Genomic DNA, 25,764 nt, shown 5'->3' on the forward strand with positions numbered 1-25,764 from the left:
GGGTCACACTGTCACGCTGTACTCAAATGTGCATAGCTCTCAAATGTTAGAATAGTGATCACTGTGCTCTGCAAAAGAGCTGCCCTCTTACGGCGGGGAACTCTGCGTGAGAATGGCTACATGGGGTATGTTTCTGGGGCTCTGCTTCTTGATTTACACGGTAGATACATGAGTGCACAGGTTGACATAAGGATATACCTCTGAGTCAGGTATACATCTTTAATCCCAATGGGAGGTAAAGGCAGGTGGATCTCTGAGTTCAAGGCCAGCCTGGTCTACTGACTGAGTTCCAAGGTAGCCAGGGCTACACACACAGAAACCCTGTCTTGAACACTCACTCACTGCAAAAAAAAAGTATCAGTATACTTTTGTTTGACAAAAATAAGATCAAGAAAATGGTGAATGGACAAAAATACAAACAAACAAAAAACTTTGATCTGTCCTTTCCTAAGCCACTTTCCTTAGTTGGACAAAGGGCTCCATGTTAGCTTCTGAATTCAAATGCAGTGGTGATTCTCAGCCTGTGAACTTCACAGTTATACCCAGACATCGTCTGAAAGGCTTTACCCGCATAGGGCCAGGTCTCGGCTGCCTTTTAGCAACTTTGTTCACTCTACCTTGAAGGAGATTTCCGTTGTCATGGTGAATCCATGGGTGATGACAGGCTCTTCCTCCGCAGTCCTGCCCTTCCAGCAGTCCAGCTCCACACAGCGACAACCCGACAGAAGCACCTGGCGATACATCTCTACAGAGGAGTTCCCAGCCAACTGGCCAGCTGCAAAACAGACCCAGAATCTCTTGAATCAAGGAAAATATCAAGTGGGGACTTCATCCAAAGCTCTTTGAAATGGTGAACATGGCACCAGAGCGGCCCAGGTGGCATCTGGGCTCCCTAGTGGGAAAAGGAGAGGACAGGGGAGGGTGCTGGAACATGACAGTGACACATGCTGATTATCATCTGCTTCCTGTGACTCAGTCAACAGGCAATCTTGAAAAAAAAAAAAAAAACTGACATAGCTATTTTTTAAGAAACAGATTCCATCCCAGACAATGAAAAGGGCACAGAGCAGTTGTCACCAAAGTTTCACAAGAGAAGATGTAGAAACACAGGTCTGTTCATGGAAAATACATAGTGAAGACTGCAGTACTCCCCAGCTCTATGAACGGTTTTAATCCATGTTAAATTCAACATGAGCTTTCTCTTCTATTGCCTGTAGAAACTGACATTCTGACCCAAACCTTCACATGGGAATATAGGGAGTCCTTAATTAGCTAAAGTAATCTTGAAAAGTATAAACAAAGTTGGAAAATCACACTTTCCAATTTTAGGACTTACTTCCAAGTTATAGTAATCAGGATAGTCTGGTGCCATCACAGGAAGAAGCACACACGTGAACAGTAAAATGAAGGTTTAGAAATAACTCACTTCCGACAAGATTGTCAGTACAAGTCAGTACAGAAAAACTAGTGTTTTCAGTGAATTGACCAGGGGCAATAGGAGAGCCAAAAAACAATAATAATAAAATAGAATTTAAAAAGTTGGATCCGTATTGCATTCCACATAAAATAAATAAATAATGCAAAACTGATCAAGTTCCTAAATGTGAGATGTAAAAGTACAAAGATCTTAGAAGAAACATAGGAAGCACCAAGCACAAGCGTCAAAAGGAGGAACAGGAAAACTTTGTAAAACTGAAACTCGTGAGTAGAGCCTAAATAACCCAGTACAGCTGTTATGTAGCTAGTTGGGAGTGAGCAGGCTCTACCACTGTCATCATAATTAGTTTCTGGGCCCCACCCTTCATGTCCTTGTTAAACACAGTATTTTGAGGAAGGGGGAGGATGACAGTTGTCCAGCCTTAGAATTCAAAATACAACATGAAAGAAGAAAGCATCACAGTTGCCTCCAACACTTCAAAATACCACATCAAGTGATAACTACAGGTCGGACAAACGGGAGGAGGGAGGCTTTCAAGTAGGGTTATTCATTCCTAGTAAAATATGGCTACTTGAATAGGTTTACTTTTTTTTTCTCTCTCTCTATCCCTTTAGTTCTTTTAAATCTGCTCTATTGAGCTGGTGAGATTAGACTGTGTTCTGTGTTAACTCCACACTGTATACGACCTTGGCTTCAGGTTGTGTCTTGTCCTGAGAGACTCCATTTTATACACATCCTTGCGCCTGTGTGAGAGCAGATGTAGAAAGGTAGAGAGCCTCTGTATCTTGATCAGTACACAGATACCATTCATGAAGCAGAGAATGGTATGCAGCTTATTCTTAATTATGGAAAGGGTGCTGCCCTATGAATTTATTAATGTAAATTGGGATCCTATAAGCAGATGTGTGTATCAAAATAGTATCAGTAAAACCAGGCACCAGAATCTACTGAACACATTGGATTGAGGAAAGAATGCAGTGCTTTGAGCCTCACAAAAAGGAGGGCACTGAACACCACAATGACAGTGACCTTGTTGGCCTGACATGGTGCATGCTCCAAGGACTGACTGGCAGAGAACATTCAACTGTCTCAGGGGCTTCAGCGTGCTCAGTCTCCACTGCCAAGGCCCATTTATTTACATGGATGGGGCCCTGTGCTTTATCTCTGTGGCCTGTGGTGCTACGTCTCACCTGGGCAGCTTGACTCACCCGGGGCTGGAGCTAAATTGGTGGATTACGAGCTACCATGTATGTACTGGTCTTCTGCAAGACAAGCAAGTGCTCTTAACCGTCCAGCCATCTCTCCGGGCCTGATGGTCACTGCTTTCCTGATAGAATTGTCTCAAAGGGATTAATAATAAATACATTTTGAAACAACTCTATTATCAAACATACAAATTGAAGTCTTTGATATCCATGTCACAATTTTCTTTGATCAATACTTTATAAACCTTTCTGTATCTGTCTGTCTATCTGTCATAGTCTCACGCCTTCCTTCCTTCCTTCCTTCCTTCCTTCCTTCCTTCCTTCCTTCCTTCCTTCCTTCCTTCCTTCCTTCCTTCCTTTCTTCCTCTCTCTCTCTGTCTATCTCTCTCTTCTTTCTTTGTCATAGTCTCATTTGAAGTCTAGGCTACTCTCAAATTATAAACCCCCTCAACCTCCTTAGCTTTGGGAGTACTAAAATTGGGAGTGTTCTTTTGGATCTCTCTTTTATAACCAGTTGTAGCATGCTGATAAAAACTGTTAAAATGACATTGAAATGGACAACATCTGCCCTGTGGAGACACAGGGGAAAGGAAATGGGATTAGGCCAACTGGCTTATTTTTACTTTTATATGCATGGCACAACACTTTTATATGTTAGGCCATCAGCATAACAAAAGGAAGGCACTCTTCAGTGCTATACAGCTCTAGAAGAGGCACTGAAAGGTTGATTAAGTATATTTGCATAATCACTTTTCTTTACTAGAAAAATAGGGCATTTAAATCCACAAATGTATTTACAAAAACAAAAATGCTGACAAAACAACCTGAGAGATTCCTGATGACAGTTAATCCATTTGCCATTTATAATCGCGTCAAAGGTTATTGTCATTGCAAGACTGTCTCCATCTCTGCTGCTGAAAGGACCAGGGAGGTGGCAGTGAAAATTAACACTTGTTATTCCTAAGCTTCTGAACCAGGGAAGTGAAGAATTGAAATAATCATAAGATTAATTCATCAAAACGTTTGTTCCTGGATAAAATAACGTCGGTATGAAAGAGCAGGGCAGACCTATATGTGGCTGTTATTTATGGTCAGTGTTAATTGCCAACTTCATAGACTCTAGAATTACCTGGGAAATAGTCCTCTGGGCTTGCATCTGAGGAATCAAGCTGATTCTGTTCATTGAGGTCAGAAGACCCACATAGTGTCTGTGATGGCTATTCCTGGGTGTCGACCTGACCACATCTGAAACTCACTAAACCCCAAAGAAGGCTAGACTTTGTCTGTTTACTTAGCTACTTATTTTGCTTAACTGGATCATAACATGGAGCTTTAAGGTGAAAAGACACACCTTTAATCCAGTTTTTTTGAGGCAGGCCGACCCACATCTAATCTTAGCCATACCTTCTGCTGAAAGCCTATATAAGGACATGGAAGAGGGAGGCTTGCTTGCTCTCTTTGTCTGCTTCCTCCAACCCTTGCTAGGAAGTCCATTCCTTCACTGGCATTAGAACCTACTTCTTTTTTTAAATTTATTTCTTGATTATTACAATTTATTCACTTTGTATCCGAGCTGGAGCCCCCTCCTCATCCCCTCTCAATCCCACCCTCCATCCCTCTTCTCCTCCCATACCTCTCCCTCAGTTCACCCTAGATCAGGTGACCCTAGCCTATCAGGTCTTACCAGGACTGGCTGCACTGTCTTCCTCTGTGGCCTGCTACAACTGTACTCCCTCCAGGGGCAAGTGATCAAAGAGCCAGCCACTGAGTTCATGTCAGAGACAGCCCTTGTTCCCCTTACTAGGGACCCTGAGACTGAGCTGCCATGGGGACATCTGCACAAGGGGTCTAGGTTATCTCCATGAATGGTCCTTAGTTGGAATATCAGTGTTTGCTAAGACCCCAAGATTTTTTGGTTCTGTTGCTCTCCTTGTGGAGTTCTTGTTTCTCCAGGTTTTTCCAACTCCCCTTTCTTTCAAGATTCCCTGCACTCTGCTGCTTTAATAGAGTCTGGGTAGAGTCTTTCAGAAGCCCTCTGTGGTAGGCTCCTGTCCTGTTTTCTGTATTCTCCCTCTTCCCATTTGCTTGTCTATCCCATTTGCTTTCTGAGTGAAGATTGAGCAACTTCCCTAGGGTCCTCCTTGTTCAGCTTCTTTAGGAGTATAGATTTTAGTATGTTTATCTTATATTATATGTCTAATATCCACTTATAAGTGAGTATATACCATGTGTGTCTTTCTGCTTCTGGGTCACCTCACTCAGGATGATCTTTCTAGTTCTATCCAAATTTCATGGTTTCCTTGTTTAATAGCTGAGTAGCATTCCATTGTGTAAATGTACCACAATTTCTGTATTCATTCATCTGTTGAGGGACATCTGGGTTGTTTCCAGATTCTGGCAATTATGAATAAAACTGCTATGAATATGGTTGAGCAGTTGTCCTTGTATATCTGTGCATATTTTAGATATATACCCAGGAATGGTATAGCTGGATCTTGAGGTAGAACTATTCCTAATTTTCTGAGAAAGCACCAGATTGATTTCCAAGTTTGTACAAGTTTGATTGTACAAGTTTGTATTCCCACCAACAGTGGAGGAGGATTCCCCTTTCTCCACATCCTCTTCAGCATGTGTTGTCTCTTGAGTTTTTGATGTTAGTTATTTGATGGGTGTAAAGTGAAATCTCAGGGTCATTTTAATTTGCATTTCCCTGATGACTAAGGACATTGAGCATTTCTTCAAGTGTTTCTCTGCCATCCAATATTCCTCTATTGAGAATTCTCTGTTCAGCTCTGTACCCCATTTTTAATTGGATTACTTGATTTGTTGCTGTTTGACTTCTTTAGTTCTTTATATATACTGGATATTAGCCCTCTGTCAGATATACGGTTGGTGAAGATCCTTCCCCAATCTGTAAGCTGTCATTTTGTTCTGGCGACAGTGTCCTTTGCTTTACAGAAGCTTTTCAGTTTCATGAGGTCTCATTTATTGATTGTTGATCTTAGAGGCTGTGCTGTTGGTGTTCTGTTCAGGAAGTTGTCTCCTGTGCCAGTGATAGAACCTACTTCTTAGGGGTTCTGGCCTATGCTGAAAACCAGTTGAGACCTCCAGATCATGGAGTACTGAACAAGTACTGAATTCTTGGATCTTTTATACAGAGGCAGCCATTGTTGGTTTAGCTGGACCATAGTCTGTAAGTCATTCTAATAAATATCTATGTTTGTATGCATATGTACACACACATATCTATACAAACACATACACACTTTTTCTTTTTTTTTAATCTTAGTTGGTAAAATCTGGACTCTGAGCTTGTTCTCATTTAAAAAGGTTACAATTGTTATCCCACTCCTACACTCTACCCCAATGCAGTTTCTTCCAAGTATTTTCTGTCTTTCTTCCTCTTCATCTTAGTCCTTGAGGGCAGATGATGAGGATTACAGCTTGCTTCTCCATACCTCTGGGGTATTGTAATTTTTGAAGTCTACTAAAATTGTTCTCAAGCTTTCTTCTGAGTCCATTTATTTATTTATTTATTTATTCATTCATTCTCGGGGCCATTCTTAAATTCTGTTATTAACATGACCAAGAACCCTGAGAAGGGACACCAGTTTCCTGGTAACATTTTCCACCCTAGGTGGAGTACACACAAATTTTGGAACCATAAGGTATTGCAGAGTGCATGGTCTTGGCTGACTGTTCAAGCCATGGTTGTGGGGAGGCAGACTGCTGAGGCTAAAGCCAAAACTTTCAAAGGCTACCTTACGCCCATTGGTAGCCTTACATTATGTGTGTGTGTGTGTGTGTGTGTGTGTGTGTGTGTGTGTTGGGGTGGGCAATCACACTAGCCCTCATTTCAGTCTTTCTGCCTCAGCTTCCTTAGAGTTGTAGGTCAGTTTCAGTTACCTTCCCTTCTCTAGCAGATCTCACAAGCTGTGAGTAGTTGATACCAGTATCTTGGGCCAAACAGTAGACCTCCAGCCTTCACCCTAATGTAAAGAATTCCATAAGCTAACATCTGAACCCACAGCAGAGGTCACTCCCTATCTGCACCCTGCCCCATTAGGCTCTCATCAATGTTCTTGTACCTGGTGCTACAAAAGTTCATAAACCTCTCTTGTAGTCATTCACAGTAACCTGGGTCTCTGTTTCTGGGGCAGGCTAACTCATACCTGGCTCACAACAAACTGTTTTCTTGTCTCCTTCAAAAGCAGAGACATTATTTTATGTTGACAGTTACTAAGTAAAACTAGAGTGCTCTAGGTACTTCTAGAAACATTTCTGTGAACTGGCTTGAAAATGCATTCATAATTCAAAAAACAATTAGAGGGAAGTGAATCTACCTTACCAGTGTGGGATTTGAGAGATGAAAAATAATCTGAAAATATTAAAGATAGCTTGGGTTTACCATCCACCATCTACAGCCTTCAGAATCCCTCCAAAGTAAACTTCTTGCTCATTCTTAAATGAACATTTTTTTTTCAAAAATAAGAAATCAAAGTCTCCAAAGAAAAAGCATTTTTAGAAAACCCATATCCCTAGTTGTCCCATTACTTGGAACTGGAATTCCTATTATGTTTCCTAGATATGATATTTCTATTCTTCTCTTTTTTTCTCCCTAAAGTTTCAGGTTATTTTCTTTTCATCCCTGAAATTCTTTACTTCTCTTTATTTACCACATCTTCCCACTAAATTTCTCTGTGACTGGGGCTGTATATTAGTGATATGTCCTGAGTCATTCAATCCTTGGTATTTCTGAAACTTTTCTTTGACATCATCTCTACTTGGCCATGACCACTCTTTGCAATTCACTCTAACATTGTGACTGAATCTAAGCTGTTATTCCTTCCTGGTTACATGTGCAATGTTGCCTCAAGTGAATCTGCAGTGGCTCCCCAGCCTTTGTCACTTGTGACAGTGCTGGTCATGGTCACTGGAGCTTCAGCTCTTTACCAAGGTAAGAGAGAAAAGACCAGAAACTGGAAATTAACATCTTCTCTATTCATATAACATTCTGAGAAATTTCTCATGCTTTAAGTCCTAGCAAATAGCTGCCTATCTTTATGCTTATCATTGTTTGATATTTCCCTTCAACTGCAAAGAAAGACGCTTTCAGAATGTTATGTGCTTGTTATCTCAGTGGTCTCAATGAGGGCATATCACCTCACACAGACTGTGGGCACAGTCAAGATTGCCAAGAATGCATTGAATTCACTAGCTGTTGTCCCACTGAAAGCACAAGCTGCCTTGATTATAGATTCAAGTGATAGTAAAGGCCTAACTGAGAAGATAGGGAAGATATAAAGTCATTGTCTCTCCTGAGAAAATCTATTTCAGCCTCAAGCTTTGCTGTTGACAAACATATCATCATCAGCTCTGTATATATTATCAAACATGGTCTCTGAGGGAGGCACTGGTTACTGGGAATTCCAAAATAAGACACACCCCTAACCCTATCACTTGGCAGGGGAGCGGAATATGAATATGAATAGGGATGGTTCTTGTTTAGCAGGGAGTTTAAATTTTCACAATCCTACATTTTTTCCCTCTTCTTTATATTTCTCCTTGACAATAGAACATTGCATTTAAGTTCCAATATGCTCCAGGGTCCCTTTCTATCTGTAGAAAAGAAATCTAGAAACTTCTCATGCTGCCAAGGCAATTTCATGCCCATAGTAGTGGTCAGTCTATTCTCTGCTGTTGGTGTAACCTGAGGATACGTAATAGGAATGATGGAAAGACTACTGGGTAGGGCTGGAGAACTGGACTGGGGACCTCTGGACACTCTACTCTTACAAAGTCAGCAGCTTCTGCAGAGGTGCGTATCGGTCATCGAAAGCTCATGCTTAGGGTGCAGCAGTCAACCCAAAATCAAAGGAGACCCCAAAGACAGGAAGTAAATGGATGCCTGATGACATTCATGAATTCCTGATTGAGGCAAGCCTCTGCTGCTGACACTGTGCTGAGCAGGGCATAATTTCCTCATTCTTAAGTCATTTCGACAGTATCTAATCATTTTCAGCCACAGGGACCTAGCTCTTCTGCCTAGGTAAGAGTGTCATGTAAAGGTAAATTCAAGCAGGGCTTGTTCATTTCCTAAGTTTATTCCACCACTAAGTTTTCTTAGGTCTGTATATAATTTAAATTAAAAAAATAAATAAAAGCTTGCATATGCTACAGTTTAGTGAGTAGGAGAGAGGTTAAATAAAAGGGTAGTACTCAAACTTTGTTTGAATAATGATTGCTCCATGAGGGTACAACTAGCCAACAAAGTATGCAAGAGGAGAATAATTATTTGAGATCTTGAATGAGATCATTTAATTAATCAGATTATTGGAGTAACTAAATCTAATATTTTCAACATTAAATCTCAAATCTTGCATTTTTCTAGGTGGAATAAGGATATTATTAATTAGGCAATGATACAGAACATATGTAGAACCATTATCTCCCAAATTCTTGGAGACCAGGGAATTTTATGAGCCAGTTAAAGTGCAGGGTGAAGGGACTGTATACAGAGTTCTGACCTCGGAGAGGCTTTTTCATTTATTTTTCTAATTATTTGTTTTTCCTCCTTGAGTCACTGGGACAGATTCCTTGGGGAGAAGCAATAACTTAAGACATAATCACTGCAGGTTCACGGCCAATGCTGTCCGAAACTTTCAACAGTAACCACCGTAGTTAATGACTGGCCCATTCTATGCATGGTATTTTATTAACACAGTGTGTTCTTCATTTTGGCTCCATCTTCATCTTTAATGAGAGGCAGTAACGTGGAGAGAGAAGAAAAATCAGTCAGAGCTTGTCAAACAGAGTCGTCTCTCATGCTGTGTAGAGTTAATTTTTACAGTCCCTTTGAAGGCTCAAAAGAAGATAATCCACAGTTTGAAATTCGTCTTGTTTGAATTTAGAGCGGGGCACCTCAGAAATCCACGTTCTTAAAATGCTCCAAGAAAAGCAGAGTGGCCACAGGGGGTTAACCTGGGTCGTTTGGTCCCACCTCCTCTAGTCAGAGCACAGCCCGTCAATGCTGCCCTCTCCTGTGCCCAGCATTGCTGAGGCTCATGTGAACTGGCTCTCCCTCAGCTACTTCAGGCATGCTACGCCTATGGAATATGACTTCTGTAAAGTTTCCACTGTTTTAGAAATGGATGCGGAGCATGGTGTGCACCTGAAAGACTCCTGTCAGCAGACAGGCGAGGGGCTTGCAATCCACGGTCAGATTCTAGCTTGTCTCCTAGCTACTGGTTTTTAAATTTAACTGGATTGTGTGTTAGGCTTTGGTTATGTGTTTTATTTTACAGCATGTTTACCTGATTGGAGGCAGTTTGAATTTTATAGCAGAGATATTAACATTTATCCAAAGGCCTCTGGGAAATAGGAGTATTGTATTCATTTTGTGTGTAATTAAAGCAGAGCCCTACTCCTGGCATATGAAGTAAAGACACATTTGACCCATAAATCAAAACAAGACTTTTCAGGCAAAACCTTGAAACCTGTGGGAAGCATTTCCTCTCTCCCTTCACTCCTTTCTTCCTTCTTCCCTCTGCCCGACCCCTGATTATATGGTATTCTCCTCAATTCCCACACAGGAAAGAGAATATTTGGACTGGAAAAGTATAACATGGGGAGAATTTATTTAATCTATGTAATGTAGATAAAATGATAATGTTATAATGATAATGTTATAATGGCATGATAACAGCTCAAAATTCAGAGCAAGAAAAACAAATAGAACATTCCAGATCACAACATGAGTGAGCAGCATCCAGCTTAGGAATCTGTGTCTCTGGAAACGTGGACACTGGTGCTACTAGAAGTCAAATAATGGGACAGAACCAGAAATCATGTTATGTAAATTAGATACAGAAATGTGAAGACATTGGTTTGAACTCTCTTCTCAGTAAATAGTCAAAGTTGAGAGTGTCATTCAGTGGCTCCCTAACATGAGACATGCTGAGCTACATGCCTAGTAGGACAGGGAAACAGGTAAGTCCTTCTGTTTTCTACTAGCTCAGAACTGTTAGCCATTAATCTGCAAATCCCCTGTTTAGTTTTTATTAGTGTACAAAATAATGTGCTTCATTATGCAATTTTTATGCATGTCTGTCATGTACTTTGATTTTATTTGTCCTATTTACCCTCTTGGCCTCCTTCTCCTTCCTGCTAGTCCTTTTCAGTTCCCAGAATAGCACCCCACCTGGCTTCAGGTGTGCATTTGAAAGTGTGGGGTTCACAGATGGTACATGATGCACTCCAGTTCCAGTCATTCATGAATGAATGACAAGCACTCTGTCCTTTACGGTCAAAGGCACTCAATTTGCTTTAGCTAGACCGAGTCCACACCTTGGCTATTTTAAAGTACCCCGAGACACATGGATGTCCAGGACCTTCTCGTGTTTCCTGAGCTGGATTTCTTCAGGTACACACACAGAAATGGTAATGCTAGACAAAAAAGTAGTTCTGCTTTCAGATCCTTTTGAAACCTGTGCACTGGCCAGGCATAACAGAGCCCCACACCTGTGATCAGGTTGCAGAGTTACGCTGAGGGAGGAGGATATTAGTGAAGAAATTAATTTGTGTGAGAAATTTTTGCTCAAGTGAAGTTTATAAAAAGAAATCATCAAGAGAAATTTGAACTATATTGCACTGTGTTTCAATATTGAATAATTTTCTTATTAAGTATATTATTGTGATATCACAATGTATCATCAGCGATTGCATATTATTAGGGCTGTTAGTAATTATGTGTAATGTGTTACATACTGAATCTACTGATGCTCAGCTGTAGAATTAAAAATTTAAGTTAGAAGATAGAAGTGGAAATACCTTTGTAAACCATGACCTAAAACACAAAACAAAGAGAAAAGTTTCTTTTCTAGATTTGTCTAGAATCTGTCACTGAAATTATTTGGAACTGATCTTTATAGCACAGGGTCCACATTGCTATTAAAGTACTTTGTTCCCCATTAAAAGGAACCAGGGCTTATTGTGGTGGGGTAGGATGGGGATGAGGGACGAGAGGAAGGGAGCCTGGCTCTCTTTCTGGACAGAGAACTGGCTGAGCCTGTAGGTCTTAAAGGCAAGGAATTCCCAAAGATCACAGGTTCTGTCAACAAGTTCCATAAAAGGGCAACAGCGGCGAGCGAGCAGCAGAGGGAGAAAGGTGAGTGTGTGTGGGTGGAAAGCCACACATCCACTGGGCAGAAATAGAAAAAGTGAGATATTCTCTGGTGTGGAAGAAGGAATGCATATCTGATCAGTGTCCATGCCTGATCACTGTGAGACACAGGGAAAGCAATGAATATAAATACAAATGCTGGACGCATTTTTAGACATCAAAGGATTACCATTACATTACTCAGTGTTGCAACTTCCAGGCAGGAAAGGTACAAAATTTAGACACATATTGGTTTTTTGTTTTTGTTTTTGTTTTTTAAAATCTTGTCCTTAATATGTGGTAAAAGCAGGACTCCATTGTAAGCAGTATCTTTTTAAGTTACAGTTGCTTGGATTAAGGTAAAAAGTCTGTATTTGTCTTTTATTTTTTAATTTTAATTTGATTTTATTTTTTGGAGACAAGGTCTCACTAGGTAGCTCTTGCTGATCTGGAACTTAATATATAAACCAGGCTGAAGCAGAACTCCTGGACTTCTTGCCGCTGCATCCCAAGTGCTAGGATTAAAGGCCCATGCCACTGTGCCCAGGAAAACCAAAACTGTATTTGTAACTTGGCATTTGATACACTTCCTTGGACTTGTGTTAAAAAAAAAAGCATCCACACAAATTTTGACATTCTTTCCATTTTTCCAGTTGTAAATGAAGGTGACAGGTCACAGTAGCACTGGAAAGATCTGTGACTTTGTTACTGACAGAAATCCCAGACATTTTCCAAGTTACTCTGTCGCAAACATCAAACGGGTGGTGCTTTCATGAATTTAAAATTTGTTGACAAAAATATGTATGTTACTTTGGTATAAATTATTTTAATACTCATTTAAATGTCAGTGAATTTTATTTTTGTCTTAATGCTAGACACTTCACATCATTTATTTAGATTCTGAGAAGGGCTCATAATCTTTACCATGTTTCCAACTAGGTCAGTGGCACCAAATACAATAAAGAACCCTTTAAGGAGGTTCTTAACACAAGGCTGATAAACATGGATTAGTGGAGTGGGATTTTTTTGTTTGGTGAGGGTTCCTTTGTTTGGTTGCTTGTTTGTTTTGTTGTTTTTGGTAGTAGCTTTAAGGAGCTGAATCCAAGAAAGGGGGTAGAGAGGACACTCTTTTTTTTTTTTTTCTTTTTATGACTTTGTGGTTTTGTTTGTTTTGCTTCCCTTTGCTTTTTGATACAAGATCTTACTGGTTGTCCTGGAAGTTGCTATATATACCAGGCTGACCCTAGAGTCTTAAAGATCTGCCTGTCTCTGCATACCTTTTTTTTTTTTTTTTTTTACTTATGAAACCTATAGTGTTCTTAAAGAAGACCTGAGACTTCTTTCAGATTTTCCCTAAATCCCCTCTCTCTGGACCCAGGTAGACTTGTAACTTTTCCAACAAGTACAGAAAGAATGGATCTCACTAAACTTTAGAAGCCAAGTTGCAAAAGATAATTAAACTTCTTCCAATTGTGGAGTGTTTGTTCTGGCAGCCCAGGGTCCATGAAATAAGGCTACCTTCACCTGGGTTGCCACGGTACAGGAAAATCAAAGTTATATAGTGAAACTTCTTAAAGACAACAGGTTCATAGCTCTGTTGAACTGGCAGACATGTAGGAGATGGTAACAGAAGATCCAACACAGGCGTGGTTTGTGCCATCATGTCCTCATTCTATTCCCGGGAGAACTCTAAGGCACCCCAGGACACAGATGTGTTGCGCCCTCTTTCTCTGTTCCAATTCCTGACACAGCAGGGGCCTTTACTGCCTGCCGCTGCATGGACCCTGCATGGGTGTGCTGTGCGGGAGTGAGTGACGAGAATACGGCTTAGGACAAGCCAAGCAACAATTGCTGTTGTAGTGTGATTTTTTTCGTAGGAGAAACAAAGCAGGCCACACGTGGTACACATGCTATACGACCCTGACACGCTTCTAAACTGCAACTGACTGCAGAACCCATACACTACAGCAGTGACTAGATGGCTTCCGGTTGTACAGATGACCTCCAGACAGCCCATCCCCGGCTGCCGCAAGGTGACAGTGCAGTCTTTGCTCCGGACTTTCTCACTGAGGGTCGGAACGGCAAATATGTCCTTGAGACCGGAGCCAAGGGTCTGCTTAGGAAGTGACTTCTGGCCTGCCACCACCTGCAGCCTGGAGCTCTGTTACAGACCATCCGTCTGTCCAGTCCTTATGTGTATCACTGAGTGCAGCCTGGGGCACAGATGGAGCATGCCCACACTAGGTCCACTAGTGTGTACACACAACCTTGAAGGTACAAGGCCCATGTATCTCCCACAGGTCACACATCAGGTCACACCGCAGACTTCAGCAACATCTGTTACGATCACACACACACACACACACACACACACACACACACAGGCTATGGTTTTTACAAAGCCTTTCTTTTCCTTTTTAAACCAGCAACTGATTTTTCTCCAAGGATATTTTAAAGCTTGTGGTTAGAGATAAAGTTTTTTATTTTTTTTAATTTTTTTTAGATGATTTACCAAAAACCTTGCCAATGCTCAGGTTAGGATCAGTGTAGGACTCAGAGCATTATTTTCTCTTACTTTATTATATATTTGCTACTAAATCTGCCCGTGGGAAAACGGCTGTTTGTTTGTCTAAAGCTCTGTTTTGCCTTGAAGAAAAAGCAGTTTGCGTCAGAGCAGCCCCCGAGGGGTCTCAGAACCCTTAAAGATGAGTACAGTATAGAGAAGCAGGTGGAACTTTGATGGCGTTTTTCTCTTTTGTGGGTCTGGCAGGGTACCCTGGATCATATTCCCTTTGGAAACGCAGTGAGTTCACTGTACCCTTAATCCTATCCCACAGAATTCCACCGGTCAGCAAACATCAGTTGCCAGTACAGTCCAGGAGACTTGAAAACAACAAACTGTAAAGTCGGGGTGACTTCACAAACACACCCAGGTGGCTTTTACCAGGAGAGGTTGGCACTGCTCGGCGACCCAAGTCCCCAGAGGCAATGCCCAGGACAGCGGAAACGGTTGTCTTCCAACAACAGACACTAGAAAGTCAAATCAGGAGGGACTGGACAAACAACAGAAATTGCATCTACCTGTGAGGTAGGTGTTGTGTGAGGAATTAATGAAATAGTGAGACAGGGGCTGAGACATGTCTTCATTCAAATCCAGCTTCTCCGGGGAAACCACTCCATTTTCTTCTCCACTCAGGTAGCGCATGAATCCATCCACTGACATCTGCCCTGGAGAGAAGGGGACAAGAGGCACGTGAGCGGCCAGGCATCCCGATCGTGGGGGTCAGCCTGCGCTGACCCGTCCCCAACAAACCAACCCGCTCCGCACCAACCAAGAACCCGACAGCAGACACGGGGCACACTCAACACGGACACTCGCATATTACATTCTCTCCATAAACGTGAAGGAAAGATGTAGTTACTCTGACGCTTTCTAGATTTTTCAGAGAATTTAAATTAGAACTTTTCTTTTTAAATATTAGAGTGCACATCAAGTTCAAGAATTAAAAAGGAAAGGTTAACTTGGTAAATCACCTTGAGATGTTTTTTTCTGTTTTTTTCAATTTCTCCAATTCTTGGTTTTTCCATTTTCATTAACAACATATATTGCTTTTATATTTATAACAAACAAATATTTTTATTTTAAAGTAAAAGTGTTCAAGTCATTTTTCTCTTACACAAAAAATAAAGATAACAACAAATGACTTATACTTTACATAAAAACTGAAAGCACACAGGAAGAGAGGTTTGAAGTTTCTGTTTACAAGATTACTTGAGAAAAACATGACTTTCACTTTATAAATGATTTATCTCAGAAATTTGTATTTTCTTGTAGATATAGCTAAATCTTGAGACCATTCTTTTCTCTCAGCATTACTGAGGTGAAACGCACAGACAGCGAGTGTGCATATTTAGAGAGGACGTTTGAAGCCGCATCACAACCACTGTCTTAGTCCCTCTTCTTCACCTCCACAGCCTTACAGGCACAGGGAGCCGTCTCCACAGAGGGCTTCCTCAGCCTTCACAGTCATTAAAAAGAGAGGGAGGTGTGTGTGTATGTATTTATTTTAGTAGAATGCAAATATATGCACACATATATAATAAAGTTCAGTGATTTCTTCTGAATTAAAAGAACAATACATTATAACTATTTTCACACAAAGAAAATAAGATCAGTGCTTAACTAGAACTCTTAAAATATATACTTACTTATATTTTTTATATATTATAAAACATAAAAATATAAAATTAAGCAACAGTCTATTATTATTGGTTATTAAATTTGTTTAAGGTATTTTTGTTAGTAAAAATGACACTGTAGTAAATGCTATAGCAGTTAAATCTTTTGACATATACTTAATTAGTTTTGCAGGCTGCATTGGTTCAGACTATACATGTTATCAAAGCTTTTAATGCAGACTTGTAAATTCTTTAGGCGTACCATCTATAAACTGCAGAATTAACCATAATATTTTACACAGTAAACTTTTTTCACATCTAATATAGTTTTCAAGATAACTGATACCAAAGTCCTGGGAATATTATAGTTTAATCAGTGTTAATATTATTCAGGATGAATGAATTAATGAATGAATAGAAGTGTTACTATTTGCTCTCTAAAGAGACTGTCTATTCTCAGAAAGAAACATTTTATAGATGATCATCATTACTGTTTTGTCTGTGTGCATGCGTGATGTGGAAGGGTCGGTGCCTGTGCCACGGAGCAGGAGGGGTGAGCAGACAGCCTGAGGAACATTTCCCACCTTTGCATGAGTTCCAGAGGGGGAACACGGGCTACCTCAGCAAGCACCGCCTAAATTATTTTGCCAGAGCAGAAAGAAACATCTTTCTAAACAAATGAATAGAAACAAGTCTTTGTATCACAAATAGCTAAAAATGGACTCCAGTGTGGGTCCTGATAGTTTCCATGATAGCCAGGAGAAGTGGCAAAACAGTCTCTTAATTAGCAATGAAAAATGATCTAAAGGCTTTAATTGGCATGCCTGAGACCTACAGCAGGCCATCCTTGCAGGCCATACCTGTGTGTGATCAGTTTCCAACAGACACCTCTGTCTATACATCCAAATAGACATCACTTAACCCAGAGACCTTCCTGGTCACGTGTCCCTCAGAAAGACCATTTGCCACGGAAGCCTCCGCTCACCATACCTTGGTGGTGGGATGCATGCATCCCTTTGAGCTGATCATGAATTTCATAAATTAATCAGTCAGCTTGGTGCCAAAGCTATTTCTATAGATGGTTTAAAAATATTTTGGATAAAACTCTTGAGGCAGAGTTTCATAAAATATTCAATTTTTCCATTCTTCTAGTTTTCTGTGATTATTTCGGATTGCTACATATTACTTCACCCAGCCTCCATCCTTCCCTTCCTCTTTTTTCCTCCTTTTCTCTCTTCACCTTATTTAACAATTAGTTTAACACCTGAGATGTGCTAAGCACACAGACAAATAAAGCACAGGAAACGCAGGCAGAGACCCAGGCTTGGAAGAGCTCACAATCTGGCAGGAAGCACAACGCCCACCTCTGAGGGGCAGCCACTGGCTCACGTGTGATTCCCGCCCTGCCGTTTCTGGGGTCTTCCATGAAGCTTCTGTATCTCTTGAAATTAATTTTTTCACATGGTTAGAGTCATTCAGATTAGAAAATAAATTGCTCTGAGAGTAGATCATCCAGGACAGCACAATTTGGTACTTTGACCCCATACAAAAAGGCAGATTTGTGCAACTCTGTCTTCCGCTGGGGCTCCTGGGGGCCAGGAAGTAAACTCCAGTGCTAGGAAAGAATAACAGGACTTCTGTATGGGAGTGAGTGCCGAGAGATAGTATTTTGGAACACAGCCTGCTCCTGTGATGTCATCATGTGTCCCCAGCCAGGCGGCCACACCTGGAAGGCATGGTTACCGTGCCCCTTAAAGGGCTGATACCGACACGTGGTCTATCTCTTCTCTCTTACCCTCTTACTCTTTCTCTCTCTCTGTCTCTCTCTTTCTCTCCTGGGGCGCCCCTTTCTTTTTCTCTCTCTCCATGTCCTGCTCCCCCTTCCCTCCTAATAAATCTCTTGCAGAGAATATCCGTTGACTCCTGCTTCTTCTTAATTTTTAACATTGGTGCGTTGGCTAGGATTGGGATCCCCTAGCTTTGCTAGGAACCCTTTCAGACTCCGGACAAGACGGTTACCACCGATTTTCTCTGCTCTATCCCCAAAAGCCGAGCCCCAGCATAAAGCACCAGCTTGCTCTGGTGCGTGGACCCCCTGGGGCCATGGCCACCCCCACCCCACTGCTCTCTCCGTCCTCTGGTTCCCCAGGCTGCTTCTGCTCTCTCCAGGCTTGGGTCCCTGTCCTGAGGCAGGTACCCGCCGCTCCAATCTGGACGGTGGCCGGGGCTCTCTGAGAGGCGCAGTGATGCAGGTCCGGTTCTGGTCAGTGACTGGAGACGGTGTGTGCCCCTGCCTGGCGTGCTGCGGCCGACAGCAAGGCCCCACTCCAGCCAGCGCTCCCGAGTGGGGGGGGGACACACACAACACAAAAATCAACTTTACAAAACTTGACTAGGTCACAAGGAGCCTCATTTCAAATTGGTATGGATTTTTATAAAAATTCGAAGTTACATTTTACTATCTTATGATTCAACCTTGCTTCAAAATAAATTTTATATAATAAAACATTTCAAAGTTATAAATATCTATTCAAATTAAGTTGGTTTATGTGTTCCTCAAATATAATTTTAAGATTGCTTTATACTGTTCTGCTCAGCGGTTCATTATTACATACAAATTGTTTACCAATATTCTAAATTAAGCTCTTAATTTTAGAGGTATTTACTTATGTTAAAACTGGGTCAATTTGCTGCATCTCTGCTATCAAAAGGTTAATATATGCTTGGTCTTCTCTTAAAATGATGTTATTAATCTGTAGTATAGCCTTAGACTATAAGTTACTTTTATATACTAAATCATACAAAAACTCTTGTGCTCTCACTCTAATAAATTATATTCATGACTTTTAAGATTCTAACTTAGCAAGGACAAACCCTAAAGTCCTAATATTTAATGGTTAACAGATGCAGGTTAATAGTCATCTCATAGATACATATTTATAGTCCTGCAGATGCAAACATGGTCTCACTGCAATTTTTAATAAACAGCTGAGGATGGTCCTTGAGTCACCATATAGGAGTTGGTAAAAATAGTGAGCCATCCCGAAGGGCTCTAGACCTAGCTGCATTCGGAAGCTGCTGATGTTCCGCCAAAACACAAGAAGTTTGCATAGCCAAAAGTCTGTTCGACCAGGTGACGTTTTCAAATGCAGCCAAAGTGGATGCTTGTCCCAGTGCTGACATGCCAAAGCTGGCTACTGGCAAACTGGCCTCTGGAAGTCAAAATGCTCCCAAGCAGGTTTGTCCTCTGTGCCCAGCCACAGAGGTTCAACCAGCACAATAGCTACAGACACTGCCAGCCTTCTAGCTCGTTGGCCTGGTGGAGGATGAATGGCTCCTTGACTTTGCAACCTCCACAGCTCTCACACAGGTCTGTTTTTGACCTCAGAATGAGGTCCCACGGACATATTGCCAACTTCTGTATTGGGAGACTTCAGGTGCCTTCCCAGCTGTCTTCATATGCAGGAGACCAGGCCTTAGGCCTAAGTCCTAGAGCTGCTATTTTCAGGCCTAGACACAGTCCAGACTTAAGAAACAGGCCTAAATGAAACCTTTTACCATCCCTTTAGTTAAAGGACAATAAATGTTCATAGCAGTTTCAACTATGTCTCATGGTAAATAACTAAATACAAAGGTCCCTCTCAAAAGACATATTTGAGAGATGTCTTAAGGTTGGTAAACATAAGTTATACATGTTTGAGAGTCTAAAAATGTGTCTTAAGGTTGGTAATGCAACTTACAAATGTTTTAGGGTCTAAAAAAAGTTTTAAGGTTGGTAAATGCAAGTTATAAAGGTTACAAGGTCTAAGGTGATTTAAGGTATCTTAAATAGGTAAAATGACTTAATATTTCCTGTTGTTATGCTACTGTTGTATTGACTGTCCAGAGTTTTGACCTTTATCAATAGGGCTGGATTTTATTAATCTAACTCTGATACAAAAACATTCCACTATACCACATATTATTATGGTTCTTAGCTCAAGACTGTAAGCCTCCATAATGTGTATGCTTATATTAAAAGTTAAAATCAAGTGAGTTTCCCTTTTACTTCATAAAAGGCTTTTGCCTTTTCAGAGCTCACCTTAAAAAATACTTATGCTATTAACACAAATATGTATGTCTGCTGCCTTTTTCTACAATGCACAGTACAATTGTAATACTAACATGTCTAAAGTTTTATCTCCTTCTTAAAACTTAAAAGTAATTCTTGTAAGCTGCAGAAAGTCCACCTAAATCCACCTCTCAGGTCAAATGGACTCCAGATCTCCAGATAAGTACTGCACTAATTGCCTATCTCAAAAGGTGGGACTCCTCCCCTTTCCCTGGTTTTGGGACTTCCTTTCCTGGCTTCCAGACTGCTGTTTACTGCATGCAACACTGGCTGAATTGGTGAGTTCTCCTTATTGACCAGCCACTAGACTGGTGAGTTCACTCCATTTTCCCAGCATAAATGCCTCTCTTGGTAGGGGAAGCTTGACCACAGAGCTCCGGCAACTTCCTACTATCTTTTGAGATGGAGGGACCCCCCCCCAGCCATAGTCTTAACTGTCTAGGTTTGACCCTCTATGCTGACGTCCATTTTAGGGCCACACTCTCCCTTGGGCAGTACGTCCCCTCTCGCACACGGTTCCTTCTCCCCCTTCCTCGCTCACACATGGTTCCTTCTCCCCCTCTCACTCGCTCGTGGGAAGACCTAGCGCTAGGCGAATCGTCAGGCCCTCGGCCGTGCCCCACTGGGCACAGCGCCCCAGTCTCTGGCCAAAAGCTGATGAGCCATTGGACCACGTAGGACCCCTCTTGCTCGGAGTCACACCTTCCTATTGGAATGCCTTTGGAAGGTCGTTGACTTCTCTGCCCCCAATGGGGGACGCCCAGATGCCTGTCCCTCCAGACAGGATGCCCTCTGGAGAATTTTAAGTTTCTACACCTAGTGCCAGCTGGCACCAGGGCCTCTAATTTTACACACTTCTGTAACTAAACCTCACCTCAATGACAGCTCGAAAACAAAACTTCTTTAAATATTGCCAGTGACTGGGTAAATAAAGGTCCCCCAGGTAGACGGAGGTTCCCATGTTCAAGCCTCATCCATCCAAACCTTCTATTCCTGTTTGCTCTCCCAAAAGCTTTCAGTGTATACCTAGAGGATTCTCTCCATAACCTGCTCAACCTTATCTTCTGCCTAGATATGTTTGGGTGTTCTGCCAGACACAGATGTTTCCTATAGCCACAACAGCACCAAAGCAGCTACAGGTGTTCAACTCTGACCTCACGGACTTCCAACAAGCTGCAGGTGTTCAGCTCTGACCTCACAGACTTCCAACAAGCTGAACCTGCACCTTCCCTCCCAGCCATGGGTGTTCTTGCAGACCCTGGAAAGCATCAAAGCAGCCTATTCTTCCTGGACTTGGCCAACTTTTCAGCCTTTTGACCTCCCTACAGCGCCCCCAGTGTCAGCAGGAAGTAGCCAGAAGAGAATCTACACCTGTTATTCACTTGTTGTTAAAGGGCTGAAATGGTGTGCATCAGGACCAGGACAAGCGGCTCCAGGTTCTCCCAGTGTTCCCCAGCCCCTACCTGCTGCCTTGCATGGCTGGCAACTCTCTCTATTGACAATCCTCTACCCTAAATTTTCCAGGGCAGAGGCTTCCCTTACTCTTGACCTTGCAATCTGACCATTTTGTTGCTAGAACTCTTCTCTCTCTCTCAACCTCTTGCATGACAACCAAGAGCTGCTTCCAATGTGCCTAAATTTATATACTTTAACTTACGTTATAAAAAGCAGCCTAAGCTCCCCATTTTTAATTATAGAAAAAGGGAGGAATGTTAGTATTTTGGAACACAACCTGCTCCTGTGATGTCATCATGTGTCGCCAGCCAGGCAGCCACACCTGGAAGGTGTGGTTACCGTGCCCCTTAAAGGGCCCATACTGACACGTGGTCCTCTCTTACTTCACCCTCTTACCCTCTTACTCTTTCTCTCTCTCGGGGCGCCCCTTCCCTTTTTTCTCTCTCTCATGTCCTGCTCCCCCTCCCTCCTAATAAACTTCTTGCAGAGAATATCGGTTAACCAGCCTCATTGATTTTTAATAAATGATAACAGAGAGCAGGCATTCACTTAAGTTTCAGGCAGTCATTTTAAGGGAATCCAAGGGTGCCAATGGAGGACAGCGTGACCTAGCACCCCGTTTTCATGGGGTTGGGCTTGACTCTGAGGCTATTAGTTTGTAATTCTTACAGTCTGCCAATAAATAGCTTCTAGCTTGATCAGCAGCTTTACCAAAACAAAATAAAACAAACAAAAAGCAATTTAAATAAAATATATGCCAATAGGGTGGAGGTGGCAAAAGAGTATTTTCTATTTATTTTATTTTTAATTACGTCGATATGGGCATGTACACATAAGGCCCCCACACAGATGGTTCAGTATCAGATCCCTCGAGGGACACACCTTCAGGCTACTGTGAGCCACGCAGTGGGTCTCAGAACTGAATCCAGTCCTCTACCAGCACAGTGTGGGCTTGCCAACTTTGACCCGTCTTTCCAGCCCAGGCAAATGTAAGGTCAGCATGGGTACCACTGCACTGTTAAGGAACCTGTGCTGGACTGAACTTTGTTTGTGATTAATTTGAAATGCTGTACCTTGCTTGTCATTAATTTTGTTGTTTATATTGAATGCGGGACACAAAATGAAGGCCATATAACCTACAAATGACTTAACCTTCCAATTAAGTCATTATAATTCAGATCAATGGCTAATTACAAAACAATGTGTCAAAGTTAACTCAAAAAAAAAAAGCCAGGAAGATGAAAAAAAGTTTACAAAGGTTATGAACCAACTGTCTATCTATCTGTCTGTCTATCTATCTATCATCTATCTATCTTTTAAACTTTTAGTTAAAAACTTAAAATTTAAAACGGACAAATATGCTTTGCTTTTTACAAGTTTTCATGCTGGGAATTGAATATAGCACATGCTATATTCACACATGCTAAGCATGTATTCTACCACTGGGCTGAACGTCTTTTTTAGAAAAAACAAATGGAATACAGAAAATTAAACAGAGACATGGACAAACTTGCTAGATTAAATACCAGCCTAGCTAAAAATCTCCATGTCAGGCTTTTAGATCATTTCTTTTACCTTTATTGTTTCATATAAATCAAATATTTTAATTTGGTTTTTCTTTTTTTGCTGCTGAATACTGAATCAAGGGCCATTATTAACATTATAAACAGGCACTGAACTATATATAATGGTTCATCCATGAGCTGTAATTCCAGACCCTTAGCATAATATTAAGTGAAGATCACAGTCACAAAACAATTTAGGAGTTTAGATACACTAGTACTTTTAAAGATTATTTATATTAAACACACAAAAAAATCCCCAGGGAAGGATGTTTCCTAACTTTACTTTAAGTTTTTCTTAGTGAGTGAATGTGCATGAATGCAGGTGTGTGCTTGTGTGTGGCACAGAATTTGGTTTTGGTCTTCCATTGAAGGTGCTAGGAATCAAACTGAAGAAGGCATGATTGCAGTGGAGGAGTGATTTAACTTACTGAGCCATCTTGCTGAATTACATTTATCTAAATTTGAATAAGAACAATGTGAACGATTGCAGAGTGCCCAGACAAAATATGTCGAAGGATGTAGGTACTCAGACACTTCCCAGCCGGAGCTCACCTGCTCCCAACAGGAACAAGCATTCAAGATTGTTGACGCACCAAATGAACGGGTAGAGGTATGGCAAAGTCAAGCAATGTCACTGTGAAAAAGGATTAGTCAGCGTATAATATAGAAGGTGAATCAGATAAAGGGTCAGGAGTTCAATTTCAAAACATACTACACACTTTGCACCGTGTGTGAAAAGTGACTTCAGGATGTGGAGACAGAGAACAGACCCTCAGATTTTCAGCGCGTCGTTGTAACCTGCAGGTACAAGAAGGAATGCTGCTGCCATTGACTTAAAAGCATCTGCATTAAAAATATGTATAAATCTTTCACTGTTAGTGAAAAAAACCACCATTTATTTTCATAGTGCACTTAGGAACACAGAAGATGGAAAACCTTGAGAACGGACATAGGATGGAGCTAGACACCGTAGAAAGGAGGCCATGAGTTCAATCCCCAGCCTAAAAAAGTAAAACAAAACAAAGCAGGAGTCTGGGCAAAGTGGGGAAAAAGGTGCTTGCTATATGCCGGAGCTGAGTCTTATCCCCAGGGGTACACGTGGTAGAAGGACAGTTGTTCTTTGACCTCTACCCATGTTTGCACACACAAGCATGGAGAGAAATAAATGTAACAAAATCAAAAGTGAAACAAAACTCCAGCCAACCAAACCACCAAGCAAATGAAACACATTGTCTTTCTAAACGAGTTTGTAAACCGCCACGTCCTGCTTCCACATTACCAAAGCCAAGGACAAGTCAGCCAGAGGTCTTCTTAAGATTTCGATGATAGGACAGCACACTGAGTGCGATGAGCAGGCAGCAATGACTGCATAGCAACCAACAGTCCAGACTGTGGTCCCCCAAACACCACCATTTGTGTTCCCCAGATGAGAGGAAACCCCACAGGGTGGGAAAAACTTGGATCTGATCTCAGGTCACCCAGCTAAACCCAGAAGAGTTCCTGGGTTCCCTACAGGCGCTTGGTTGCCAGCCAAGACCCATACCTGCGAGCCGTGATCATCGGCCTGGACTGAACTGTGGGCCCCACACACCAGAGACTGGGTTTCCTAGACTAGAGGAAACCCGATGGTGAAGGAAGCAATCTGGTCCGACCAACCTCAAGTCACCCAGCCAACTCCCCTACCCTGCCACCTGCAAAAGTTCTTGGGCTCTGGCAGGCACTCAGTCACCAGTGGAGAGCCACATGCCTGCATGCTCTACTCACCATCAGACACTGAACTGTGGACCCTAAACAACACAGACTGGGTCTCCCCATTGGAAGGAAAGCCCATGGCAAGGGAAACATCAGGTCCGACTTCAGGGCACCCAGCCATTTCCCAGAAAAGTTCCCGGGTTCCCGCAGGCTCTGAGGCACACACCTGTGTGCTGTGCTCCCTGGCCACTGATTACCTCTTGGGTACTGGGGCCTCGAGCTCCAACCTCAGACCTTCAGAAGCCTGGGACCCATGGTATTGCCCACAGACCCTGCCCCAAAGCTCAAATCTGTCTCCCTAGCCAAACTGACCAAACCTCAGGGCTCTCTGGTTCTTTAAGAGGGTGCGTCCAGGAAACACAGTGTTTGAGCAGCAGCAGCTCATTAAATTCAGAGCAAGAAATCCAGTGGCAGGGCAGCTGTCTCCAGGACTTCTGGTGAGAGGAGAGCCCCTGGGCTCCCAATGAGTCCAGTTAGCCCACAGGATGATACACCTGAGGAAAGCTGCAGCAAATCCCTGAGAAGCATCAGCCATTAGGTGATCGTACCCGAAAAGCTGAGGAGGTCTCCTTCAGGAACAACCAGCTTCTTACCAAGGAGATACCCACACCCAGGATTCCAGCAGGCACCAGAAACTAACAGCCAACACCTGAGACAGCCAGGTGGGTAGAGGCCAAAGCAATATGCCATCTCCAGAACCCAGTTATCCAGGGGCAAGCAGCCCCAGATACCCTAACATAAGTGAAATTCAAGAAAATGACCTTAAATTTATGCTTATGAAGATGATAACGGAGAAAACGAATAAAATCTGTAAAGAAATACAGGAAGATACAGCCAGTTTGTGGTCTTTATAGAGGAAATAATTAAATGAATGAAAGAAATAAAAGAACTAGAGGAAA

General features: G+C 41.9%; 1 protein-coding gene across 2 annotated transcripts in view; it reads right to left on the reverse strand.

The window, feature by feature from the left end:
• Positions 1 to 25,764, reverse strand: part of Plcb1 (phospholipase C beta 1) — a 701,628-nt gene that overhangs the window by 156,286 nt on the left and 519,578 nt on the right. For both annotated transcript variants that reach the window (XM_060371729.1, XM_060371731.1), the window contains exons 10-11: positions 14,885 to 15,031; positions 618 to 775 (exon numbers count right to left, since the gene is read on the reverse strand). In XM_060371729.1, coding sequence (XP_060227712.1) covers positions 618 to 775; positions 14,885 to 15,031 — 305 coding nt within the window. The remainder of the gene's footprint in view (positions 1 to 617; positions 776 to 14,884; positions 15,032 to 25,764) is intronic.

The sequence above is a fragment of the Meriones unguiculatus genome, chromosome 18 (genome assembly GCF_030254825.1).
Source record: "Meriones unguiculatus strain TT.TT164.6M chromosome 18, Bangor_MerUng_6.1, whole genome shotgun sequence".
Classification (NCBI taxonomy): domain Eukaryota; kingdom Metazoa; phylum Chordata; class Mammalia; order Rodentia; family Muridae; genus Meriones; species Meriones unguiculatus.